This window comes from Lampetra fluviatilis, chromosome 3, assembly GCF_964198595.1.
Source record: "Lampetra fluviatilis chromosome 3, kcLamFluv1.1, whole genome shotgun sequence".
In the NCBI taxonomy this organism is placed as follows: domain Eukaryota; kingdom Metazoa; phylum Chordata; class Hyperoartia; order Petromyzontiformes; family Petromyzontidae; genus Lampetra; species Lampetra fluviatilis.
This window is the reverse complement of record NC_136277.1, coordinates 22,056,530-22,069,184: the sequence shown is the minus strand read 5'-3', so window position 1 is coordinate 22,069,184 and position 12,655 is coordinate 22,056,530. Positions and strand designations below refer to the sequence as shown.

The window sequence follows — 12,655 nt, the reverse complement described above, 5'->3', positions numbered from 1 at the left end:
ACACATGGCACCTGGGTCTGTCCCAGGACCTCCTGCCAGCGGACGTTCGACACTTCACGTGACTTTAACATGCACGTAGCCTGGCACAAGCGCCATGGTGACGTTACCGCCACTCAGTGGCGAATGGCGGTTGTTGTTGTTGTTGGTGTGTGGGTGGGTGTAGAGGTGTTTGGGTGCATGTGGGTGTTGAGTGGGGTGTGGCTGGTGTGTGGGGTATGTGTGTGGGTGGCGGGGTGCGTAATAACCCAGAGAGAGCGTTCTCGGTCTAGAAACCCTCCGCCACATTCTGGAATTCCGCGCTGCGATGCGAACACCGCGCATGGCAGTAGCAGCAGCAGCACAACGATGGAGCCCGAGGGAGCACGAGGGAGCGTCATCACCCCCGGAGCGGAGTACAGTGCGGTGCAGACAGAGCCCGACAGGAAAAGCCATCATTACCAACACAATGCTATAGATGCCGTTCGCTGCAATTGCACGCCTCAGCCATCCCTCCGAAAGGCGTGTTGGGGAAGGCTCTCCGTGTAGCGGTGCACTGACAAAACAAGCTGTTGCGTGTACGTTGGTCGGTGTAGTTGGCCGTGTTCACTTTTTTTGTTTATTATCAGATGCTGACTCTGCAAGTGCGGAGCAGGCAGGGCCCGGCAGGAAAAGCGATCATTCCCGACACAATGCTTATCGCATTCCGTGGCCATTTCACTTCACTCGGTAGCAAACGCAGAGGGTCCAAATCACACTAAACGTGCCGAATTCACACCCTTCGAAAATGGATTTGCCCCTGCCACTGTTTCTACGGTCAAATTAAAGTGCTTCACGTCATGAATTTCACACGCGGCACGACGTTGGTGCCACGGAGCTCTCGCACGTGATTCTGGGTTGCACCGCCCGGCGTTGTGCTACCTGAGAACACATTCCTCGAGCCACGTCTTGTTAACGGACGTGTCTACACTCCTTCGGCACTGTAGCAGAGCAAACTTGATTTGAAGGTTTCGTGACTGCAGGAATTACTCTTTGGTTCTTTCGGTAAAGTCACATAGAAAGAAGATAAATGTAATAATGGAGTACGACGGTTTGATTGCAACACGAGCAACCGTCGTCAGGTAGAGCTAAATTTGAGAGAGATATAAAACACAGACACGGAGACACACACAAGCAGAGAGAGACACACAACACAGACACACAGAGAGAGACACACTGTGTCTATGTTGTGTGTCTCTCTGCTTGTGTGTGTCTGTGTGTCTCCGTGTCTGTGTTTTGTCTCTCTCAAATTTAGCTTTCCCTGATGAAAGTTGCTTGTGTTGCAATCGAAACGCCGTACTCTATTATTTAATTGTTTTTCTTTCTACGTGACTTTACCGAAAGAACCAAAGAGTAGCAGAGTATTTGACTTGCAAGTTCAGAGCAGGGGCATGGGTTGGCTCGACCTGTCATTCCCTCTAGGGCAATGATTTGAGTTACAGTACCCACTTCATGGTGAGTCAGCGTTGCTTATCCTACAGGGAGAGAGGGAGGCTTATGCCAGCCATAGGAATTTAGAATTTCCACCACTGTTTCGATGCTTGGTGGCTCGGCAGGTCGCGCATGATGCGCTAGCAGTGCGGGTACTCCCACCTCTTCCGAGATATGTGGTCATTGTGGAAGAATAGGTCAGAAGTCGTTCTCTAGAGCTCGTCGTAGCAGCGGAGGCAATGCCACCGGCAGTTCCGCGAGCAAGCAAGTGCAGGGCTGCACCTTTACTTTCAGGGCCACCGGGTGGAGATAATAGATGTTGTATGTATGTTGAACTTCTTTGTATGGATGTAGAGCCTTTTTCGCACCATACATAACCAACCGTGCTTATCGGAGTTGCTGGGGAAGGACAGCAAACTAAACTCAAAAGGCAGTTCTAAAGAAATTAGTTTTCAAGCTAGATGATGATTTAAAAGTGCGTAGCTCCAGTGGCTTCCTAATCTGGGAAGGAGGAGCGTTCCAGACGGCTGCAGAAGCGCATCTGAAAGCGCGCGATGCGGTGACCGTCTTTGTTCGATGGTTCACCAAAAGCCGCTGCGAGGATGACCGGAGTTCACGGGATGGTTTATTCTCTGAGACGAGGTCAGCATGTTATTGTGGTTAATTTGTGGCAAGCACTTTGTGTGTATAAGTGTGACCTTTAAGAGATAAGCACACCACATCGACACTCATTTGAACGTGGAGACACGCTGACCCCGAGTGCTTCGTATGAATTCGCTGACACATTTGTGCTGCTCTATGTCTACACAAAAAAACATGTTGCACATAATACAAATTCATCATTCGCGTCGTTGTTGGAGAAGATAAGTATAAAAGTAAAAAGGCCGACTCCTACTGATTTTCTCCATTACGATGCTCATCATTATTTTGTGTCGCGTACCAGTATGTGGCGTCGAACTGGGACCCGTGTCTAACAGAGGGGGTCCTTGCCGATAAACATCTGGCATTCACCAGCATTACTTCAAGCAAGCCTGACTCTGCTGACGAGACACTAAATGTTGAAACCGGACCAGAGTTATGCTTGTATTGGACCAACGCGGCTAAAATTACGCACCCCCGCAAGGCCGTGTGGCCGATGTCACGTGTAAGCACACACATCAGCTTATTTACTTTTGTTAACAACATCAATAAACAACTTGTGATCAGCACGGTTGTCATCCTTGTTTTCCACAGCCGATGGCCCAGTGGCTGAGGCTGCGTCCTGCCGACGCCGACAAGTTTCCCGAGAGCTGCTGGAAGCTGCTCTTCTACCTGGCCATCTGGCTGTACGCGGCACACCTGCTCGTCAAGGAGGAGTACCCCTTCTACCACAACCCAGCGGCCGTCTTCTACGGTGAGTGACCACGGCGCAGGACGACGATGCGCCCACCACCACCACCCATGGCACCGTGCACTGGCGGAGCCAGTGGGGTGGGGTGGCACGTGCCCCCGCAATGATCCGATCAAAATCCCTAATTTCGCCCGGCCGCCTTTGTCTCCCCAGTGGCGATGTTCACACACCACATCAGTTACTCGTTTGAGGCTGAGTCGACCTAGGAGAGGCCCAGGACCAGTTCAAATAATCGTCACCGGTGGTAGCCGTGAGCGGGAATTGAACTCGGGTCGCTGGGTTCATAGTGCAGCGCGCGAATCGCTACACAGTCGCTGCCCCCCCACACACACAGGATAAAGACAAAGATCCCCCGTGTAGCCTGTGAGAATGTAGGGGGCAAGTGCTGTTAGCGAGCATCTATGAAGGCCGGCACGGCATACGAGGGGGTGGGTGGCCAGCACCACGCCCGGCCGCCTTTGTCTCCCCAGTGGCGATGTTCACACACCACACCACTTACTCGACCCGAACTCGGGTCGCTGGGTACGTAGCGCAGCGCGCTAACCACTACACTACCGCACCCCCCACACACACGCGCACGTCCATAGGTACACATACATGCGCTTGCTGCAGACATACAACTTTCAGGGTGCATACGGCAGTAAACGACTGAAATAATAAAGCAGCAATGCTGCGCAAAGAACGCCTTAGACCTGCAACACATTTGTATTTCACTTTACTCGCGATCAGCAGGCACACTCTGTTACGCTTCCGCACACGGATCACATGACATATGTGACGTCACAGCTCACTTGCCGTGCAAAATATATGCATTATTGCGCCCCCCCCCCCCCAAAAAAAATACAAAAGTCTATTTTTATAATTTTTTCATGGTGTACAGTCTGGAAAGTACCCACATGGCAAATTTGTTGCATGTCAGGAAGTACGCTCTAAACATTTTGAACAGACACACATATTCACAAATTCCCCTTTTATGTATATAGATAAATCGGTATTTTGCGGCCCCCACTGCCACTGTAGCATATTATTGTGTGCCAGGGACTCTATGAATGATAGGACAATAGTCTGAGTCCATAATTGGCAATAAGTAACGGCAAAGCGGTTATAAGTGACTCACAGAATTGTGCGCAGTTGCGTATACAGGACACCACTTCCCTGAAGGCAAACACCTTCAGCGAGCGCGATGCCGATCACACAACGCGGTTCGAATCGGACCCTCGATCGATGACTGCGCCATCGCGCACACGCGTCGAATAAAAAGCAAGGGACAAGTCCTTACTTACTAACCCAGCTCACGCTGGCAGGTGCGAGTTGGTGAAAGCTGGGGAGCGTAGATGTGGAACGCAGAGGTACAATCCAACAATAGGTTCTTGTTGCTGCACTGCACTGTGGATTGTCGACACGTGGCCCTGCTACCTGTAGCACCTGTTATGCACGGCGGTTATCCGTGTAAGCGCTGTTGGGGCTAAAACCTGCTTAGCTTCTGGGATCTGATGCGATCAGAGATTCTGAAATTATTTGGTCATTGGGAATAATTATAGTGAAGTGCTTGATCCAGCTAAGACTCTCTGAGTGGAAATTATTTTTCCGAGGATAGTTCGCTCATGACGTATACGTTGAATGTGTCTCTTAGAGTTAATGATTTACAATTTATACAAATTATACTCTGATGTAACTTGAGGCTGATATAATAAACAAAACGGGACAAATCAGATGCCCGGCGCAAATGAGACGGTTCCAACGAGTAAAATAAGATTTAAAAAAACAATGTATGTATGTTGAACTTCTTTCGCACCGTACATAGCCAACCGTGCTAATCCGAGGTGCGGGGGAAGGACAAGAAACTAAACACAAATAATGTAGCCGAATGGTGACAATTCATTAAATCTCTGGGAGTGGAGGGGTTAACCATCACATGCCTGTTGTCACTTGTGGTGGTGGGGCAAAGCCACCACCCTCCACCCCCCCTGGGGAGTGGTGGTGTAGCGGTTAGCACACTGCGCTAAAAACCCGGCAACCCGAAGTTCGATTGCCACTCTCGGTCGACACCAGTGACAAATATCTGCACCATGCTTGGGCTTCTCCTAGGTCGACTCGCCTGAAATAAGAACCTGGTGCAGTGTTTAAACATCACTACCGGGGAGACAAAGGCAGTCGGGCGTGGATGCTGGCCACCCATTCCCTCGTGTGCCATGCCGGCCCAACATAGGTGCTTGCCAACAGCACTTGCCCCGATAGTCTGTGAAAGGCCACACGGGGGATCTTTGTCTTTGGCTCTGCACAGCGCCAACCCAGGGACACAATAATATTCCTATCACATCATTCATCGTTGAGTGCATTCGATTAACAAAAAAAAATGCTCATACAAATTGACTTCTCTGGCCTGGCTCTGCTTGAGCGTGGAGCGTTGTGCTGTTCTGCAGAGATATGCTCGGCAATAACCGACGATCTAGAAATGAATTCGTGCGTGGAGCTTTGCCAAAAGGAAGGGAGGGAGATGTGGGAGGGGTTTGCGGTGGTGCGGTGGAGTGGGGTGAAGGCAGCGAGAGAGGAGAGGTGGGGGCTGGGTAGTGGCATCACCAACATTTCCATGGAGATGGAATGCTCTCCAGCGTATTGCTAACAGCTGTTTGTCCTCATAATGTCCTGCATTTTCTTTGCATATCATGTCCAACCATGGAAGCAAGTCCTAACGCCATTTGTTGGATAAGTCCAGCTCTATATTATACTCCCTAGTTTTTAACAAGAGGCAAAAGGTGTGTTCACAAACAGCAGTGTGGTGTGACTCCCATCATGCCTTGCTTAGATGTCACGTGACCAACACACTTAATGTGCCTTGTTACGACCACCAACACAAAGTAACTCCGAGTTGTTCTGGAGTTTGAAAAGGGATTATTTTATGTTGTTCATTTAAAATTAAATGTATATTTCTCCCTGAGCAAATGGAAATTGGGGCATTACTCTTTTTCATTGGCAGCTCTTAGGAAGTGAAGGAAATTCCACGTTTTTCTCACTTGGACCACTCTTTGCAGGATGACAGCTGTTGAATTTTGCACACTGAGAGTGGTATCTATTTTATCGACCTCGGTGGGACGAGAGGCTGAGTGAATCTTCCAAACCCAGTTTTTGAACTCGCAGCTAGTTAAGAATCAAGCGATCTAGTGGAGGGGGGAGGGAGTGAATATGGTGGTAATCACGTGTGTGCCTCTGAGTGACAGATGAAACGCAAAGACATAATAATAACCATCCGTCCTGAAGTATGCACGGGTAGGTAGGCATTTATGCCCCTTTAAAACCCTCATGCGTTTCTTTGTTTGTATGTACCGTGGCGCTGATGGGTTGTGCAATTTGCCCGTGGGCACTGACATGGCTCTCCGATGGGTTTTTGGGGGTTTATTTTTTATTACAGTATTCCCTCGTTATTCACTAGGGATACGTTCCGGAGATGCTCGTGAACATCAAATTTCGCGGTTAATGATATTGGCCTACGAATATCGTATGCGGAAGGTCTGCAGATGCTTCTAAAGCTTACAGAAGTTATCTCTCTCTGTCTCTCATCTCTTCATCTCATCACTTTATCTCATCGCTTTCTCGCATCATGTCGTCTCTCATCACTTAATCTCATCAGTCTCATTTTCTCTCTTGATGCAATTCGCGGACAGCCCAAATCGTGGATAGCAAGTTCGTTAATAACGAGGGAATACTGTACACTTGTTTACCCACGAAAGCTTCGCCGAGTCTCATGACTCTCTTTCACGAGGGTCCTGCTAAGCTTTCGCAGTAACGGGCGATGATTTCAAAGTATGATCCTCAGTTGAGTACGGTAATTTGCGGGCAATTTTTTTAGACTTGGACAATGACGTCGGCACACAATGGCCTACACTTGGGAACGACATCACACGATCTGTAACGTCCACTTTGAAGCAGACGGCACATGGTATTTTCATGGACAATACACCCACCCGGCTATGTCACTAGGTTGTGAGCCTTCGGTTGCAATCTCTGAGTAACGAAAACACGGAAATTTCCCAGGACTGCTATTTCAAAAAGAGGACGATACTGGGAAAACCAGGACCGGTTGCAACCTTAGTTGTATAGCTGTACTGTGTATCAGACTTCATGCCAAACAACGTACGGTACAAGGTGAAAACGCAGCCAAGAACTGTACATCACCAACCGCGTAAACCCAACGGTGCAAACGTGGCTGTACGCATTTGTCCCGTACATTTCTCCACGGCGCAGGGGTTCTGGTGGTGTTGTTGTTTTATTGGGCGCGCCTCCTGCAAGGAGGGAAGCTGCGGGGACTTGGAGAGCCACCAGTGAAGTGGAGGCTGAGAGCTGTCCTGTGTGGGCGATCGGGCGGGCGGGCGGGTGGCACACGACGAACACGAGACGTGGTTATGCTGCGAATCTCTCGGTGCCAAGCAGAGGGGCTCCGGCGCTGCCCTTGAGTTTGAGAGCAGCCACCGATAATACCACCACATGGATGTGTCCCTGGCATTTTATTCAAAAGTGGACTTGGACAACATAGCAACTGTTGAACTCGAATATGAATAACACCGATTATGTATTTGCTCAATCATTTCACTCCGGGCTGGTGGAGCTGGTAAAGTGAGCGGCTCACGGTCGGAAGGTTAGACGAGTTCAAAATCCAGTCGAGGGCTAGCGCGACCTTTCATTGTTTTTCGGTGAATAAAATGGATACCAGTGTGTGGAAAGTCAACAGTGGCTGCCTTTCATTGAAAAAGGCCCCCCTGCCCTTGAAATGTGGAATGGTGTACACATGTATGTTGAACTTCTTTCGCACCATACTTAGCCAACTGTGCTAATTATCACCACTGGCTCAGGACTGCCGATGGAAACGACGACGCTTCGTTTTTCCCTTGAGCGGGGCGGCACTTTGTGACTCACCGAAGCCTCGCTGAGTCTCAAGTCTTTTTCAAGAAGGCCCTGCTTAGAGTTGTTTGGCGAGTTCCTTTTGGCTATTTCTGCATGTGGGAGGAAACTGGAGTGCCTCCAAACACTCCTGAATACGAGGGCAGAACACTAAAACACTCCACGCCAATATGTCAACAAGCTACTCGGTTTCCTGTTAATTACCGACACAACTGCTGCCCCATGGCAAAGTGGGTTTTTCTCTCACACACACGATCTCATCATAAAACGATCCACCATCCTCACCTCCAAGTTGCCGGATCATGTGCATGCGCAGTTATTTTCATGCAGTCACTAGCGACCGGTCCGCTGCTAATTCCTCTCATTAGAGCCGAGAAATACGGTTCAACCTTCGGGATTGAGACCCAGAGCCCTCGGCTGTGTTGGTCTGGGAGGATCCGACGCCATTGTAGCATTCGGGTTCCCGAGACGCACACCTGTGCAACTTCACAAAATGTTCCTTCTGCAGGCTGGAAGCGCGGAATCGAGGTCCCGACGGACATCTACTTGGCGTACGTGGCGCAGGCAAGCTTCTACGCTCACTCCATATACGGCACGCTGTACATGGATGCGTGGCGCAAGGACTCGCCAGTAATGCTGCTGCACCACGTCATCACGCTCTCCCTGCTCATCTCCTCCTACGCCTTCCGGTCAGTCCCGCGCACGCGCTTTGCACGATGATCTTGGAGAGCAGTTGCGCGGATTGATCGAAGGAAATGTACACTAAATAAAATGATAAACGCCGCGAGGGTTTTTCACATTGGGCTTTTGTTTTGTTTTCGTCTTTAGCCCCCCGAATGTATTCCGATTGCGCTGTCATCGTTGTGTCGTGAGATGGAAGTTTCCGTTCGGAACTCTAGTGGTGCAAGTGCGCCAGTTGTGTGTGTGTAAAGAGAAAGGCCTCCGTTCAGTTCCCAGCTCATGGATAACATCAGTATTGTCTTAACCTGCCCTGTGCCTTCCCTAGGTTTACTTAGCCATAAAATCATAAGTGAACACCTTGTCTGAAATGGAAACAACATCAGCCGGAGAGGCAGAGTTGTACAGGCGTGGTGTTACCCACACCAGATGCTCATGCAATTTGCCTTAGTAGTAGGTTGCCCCCAATGGTCATGGCACTTATGCCAGTTGTACCACTACTACTTCTGTTGTGCTCGATCAGCAAATAGTCGTAGTTGCCTTCACCCCCGCCGCTCACTCGCAGCAATCCACGTCTCCGGAGCAGAGTGGCCGGTATTGATATGACACGGTCGGGTGTGACGCGTCCAGGTTTGACGTGGCTGGGTGTGATGCTGTGGGCTGTGACGCTGTGGGTGTGAAGCAGCGGAGTGTGACACGGTCCGGTGTGACGAGGCTGGGTGTGACATGGCACGGTGTGATGATGCCAACCGACTTGACCCTTCCTCGATCGACAATCGGTCTCACTCCACGAGTCGATAGTCTCAGCCCGACCACCAATGAATTTGGCAAAATTGTCGGTGACGCGTAAGGCGGCATGAGCCAGGGGCGTCCTCTGGCATGTGTCTGACGTGGCCGAACGGCGATAATCACCTCTCGCCGATCACGGGGACAGATTTTTGTTCCAATGGTTATCTCGGGCCAAATGGGAGATGGTCGTCTCTGGCTTTGTGTGCGTGCGCGGTCGTCTGCAGCTACCACAACGTGGGCATGCTGGCCCTCTTCCTGCACGACGTGACCGACATTCAGCTGGAGTTCACCAAGCTCAACGTCTATCTCAAGACTCGCAACAACACCTACCACAGGCTCAACAACATCCTCTCCAACATCGGCTGCATCACTTTCGCCGTGTCCTGGTCAGATGCTCGATGTCAACCACAGCGGCCGCCGCATTCACGACTGTCGCTCATGACCCGCTGCTGTTTTTGCAATGTGTTTAGTTTGTTGTCCTTCTCCTGTACATCCGATTAGCACGGTTGGTGCGGAAGAAGTTCAACATACATACATACATTGGCGACTATGATTTGACAACTGCGAATTTGCGAGTATAATGTATCCCTTTATGTGTACGGTTATTAACGATTGGTGCGATTTGTTTCGATATGTATATTTCTTCAAGTTTACGTATGATTGTTTAATTAATCTATCTATATGTAACTTCCTCTGTGATTTTCCACCATTGCTGACCCAGCATGGTCTGGGATACCTGTGAAACGGAGCTTCATAGCTCATTGGGTTCTTCCAGCTGAATTCAAATGTCTATAGAAGGTCCATGACGCCTTTATTTGTGGCCTATCCTGCACTACAATTTCAGAGGCACACACTCTCAGCACTATTTAAATCACTATCATGTTTTTGTTGGTTTTCAATATAAAAGAAAAGCTAAATGTCTCTCGGCTCGAACGACGGTTGGGCAATGCTCATCTTCTTTGGCGGTCATGACTCTGTGGTGAATATTCCACATTCCTCTGACAAGGGGCTGGTCTATCCATAGGCATTGTTTCAAAATAGCGTTTGTCTCATAATCAGAAGGTTTTTGTAATCAGAAGGTTGTGAGTTCAAATTCCAGGCGGGACCGACTTCGCCCATTATCCCTCCAGGGTCAATAAATGAGTGCGGAGGCTTTCATCCAACAGTCGTATAACAAAGTGCTGAACGGTACTTACTATATAGATTGGTGAATAATAGCATATTTTAATGTTAATTGCATCACAATTATGGTATCATTTATGTCACGAGGCAGAGTTAACCTCCTTCCGGAACTCATTCAGTCATAATAATGCCACATGATCTCATCGAATATGACCTTGGAAGATGCCACTGACAACTGCCCATACTTCTGTGGTCACCTCAGTATGCCTACCTTGTTTAACATGAGATGGCTTTCCTTCCTGGTGATGACACGGAGTGGTTTTGCCGCATGTCATGAATCCAATGTTCTTTATAAATTGCAGTCCATGGAGTTGAGCTCGGCTGGGCCAAACTAATAGAAGAAACCCCACCCCAACTTTATTTGATTTTCATTTTCTGTCTTGATGGATGTTCAGGCAGGATACCTCGAACTGCCTGCACTTGATATATGGGTTTAGTAACACGTTTGCTGCCTGGATTCGAATCTGTAAAATCAGTGAAGCCAACTCGGTAGTTTTGACATGGTCATTTTGAATTTCTTGAGCCACTCTTAGCCTTAAAATTCTAATACAGTAAAACCTTGGATTGCGAGTAACTTGGTCTGCTTGTGTTTTGCAAGACGAGACATTTTTTAAAATCAATATCACTTTGATAAACGAGCGAGGTCTTGCAATACGAGTAGTACGTGTACACGCTTTGTCTGCTGAGCGTCACGTGATCACAACTGATATACGAGTGCTTTGGATTACAAACACGTTTCCGGAACGAATTATGCTCGCAATCCAAGGTTTTACTGTATCGTGTGCATCAATGCTAAAAGCAAACACCACCAATATTGGCATAAACATTGCATTTGTTCAAGGTCTCTTTAGCCTAGTTTTCACTCCACATATTTAGCCCCGTGTCATTCCACTCAGTTGCAATGCAACTTGGTTGTTCACAGATATAATCCAAAGGAAGCTATTCTTTGACAAAGTGGCAGGGAGGTTTATGTGAACTCGTGGACACGTTCATTAAAAAACATTACTCTCCCTGTTGGCCAATGTTCCTGTTCCAAACTCTATCCTCTCGTGAAAACAACAGTGGAAATTGACATAGAGCCCGTGTTTTGCTATATTGCTAGGCATTGTGTACGTGTGTGTGTGTTTAAGAGGTTGCTAAGCCCATAATGAAGGCTATGGTGGGTGAATCACACACGATTGTGAAACTCACAAATCCATTCGGCTGTGGGGTGGGCAGGATATGGAAGTACAGCGAGTCCATAGAATCAATTTTTACGTGTGGGATTTATCCGAGTATGAGTACGATGCTTCCTGCCCACGTGCCAGAGGCTCATTCATGAACTTCAATCAATCAATGTTTATTTTTCGATTTAAAGCTTTCGTGACTGCAGGGATTCATCTTCTTGGTTCTTTCGGGAAAGTCACGTAGAATGGAAATAATAAAATAATAAAATAAAACATAATAAAATAATTTTCACGACGTTTCGGCCACAACGCAAGCAGCCGTCCTCAGGTGAAGACCAGGTCTGTCGGGGAGACAGCGTCATTCATTCAGATGCTGTCTCCCCGACAGACCTGGTCTTCACCTGAGGACGGCTGCTTGCGTTGTGGCCGAAACGTCGTGAGAATTATTTTATTATGTTTTACTTTATTATTTTATTATTTCCATTCTACGTGACTTTACCGAAAGAACCAAGAAGACAATGTTTATTTGTTACACATGTAAGTCCCATCCAGCCAGTTACCCAGCTAGTTTGCAAGGGAGATCTGTGGTGCATTAACGTAGGACCCTCTCAACGAGAGTGTTGAAACTCAGCGAAGCTTTTTTAGATACACAAAGAGCATCAATATTGTAACAAGTGATTGTCCCGTGGAGATACTGCCCCCCCCGCCCCCTCCATAGGAATGTGGAATTTACATGACCGATTCAGGGGCTGCCAACAAATACAATTACTTCCTCATTGGTCGTTGGAGCAGGCTTATATATTTTTCTTAAACACTGAAAAACAAAAGCGAAAGTCATTTCTCTTTTGTGCACAAAAGAGGTTGGAGGCTTCATATTTTGCTTATTTAAACTCTGTTCAAAATTGTACACGGAAACTCATGAATAAACGGGCGCGTGCGCATGCAGACAGACGCTCGGAAACACAAAGACAATGCTGCTGCCAATTCGCTGCCAGAGAGATAAAAAAAAATGTCCCTGGCACTTTCCCAAGGTGAACAAACGTGCTCAGATGCACAAATATGAATGCGGCTGCTTATTTACCCGAAGCCCACACTGGTTTCTTTGGTA

At 48.2% G+C, this 12,655-nt stretch overlaps 1 protein-coding gene across 1 annotated transcript in view; it reads left to right on the top strand.

The window, feature by feature from the left end:
• The window catches only part of LOC144954625 (ceramide synthase 1-like), a 60,609-nt gene that overhangs the window by 35,159 nt on the left and 12,795 nt on the right, over nt 1-12,655 (top strand). Inside the window, exons 2-4 of the mRNA XM_078885082.1 lie at nt 2,680-2,839; nt 8,241-8,421; nt 9,424-9,585. Coding sequence (XP_078741208.1) covers nt 2,680-2,839; nt 8,241-8,421; nt 9,424-9,585 — 503 coding nt within the window. The remainder of the gene's footprint in view (nt 1-2,679; nt 2,840-8,240; nt 8,422-9,423; nt 9,586-12,655) is intronic.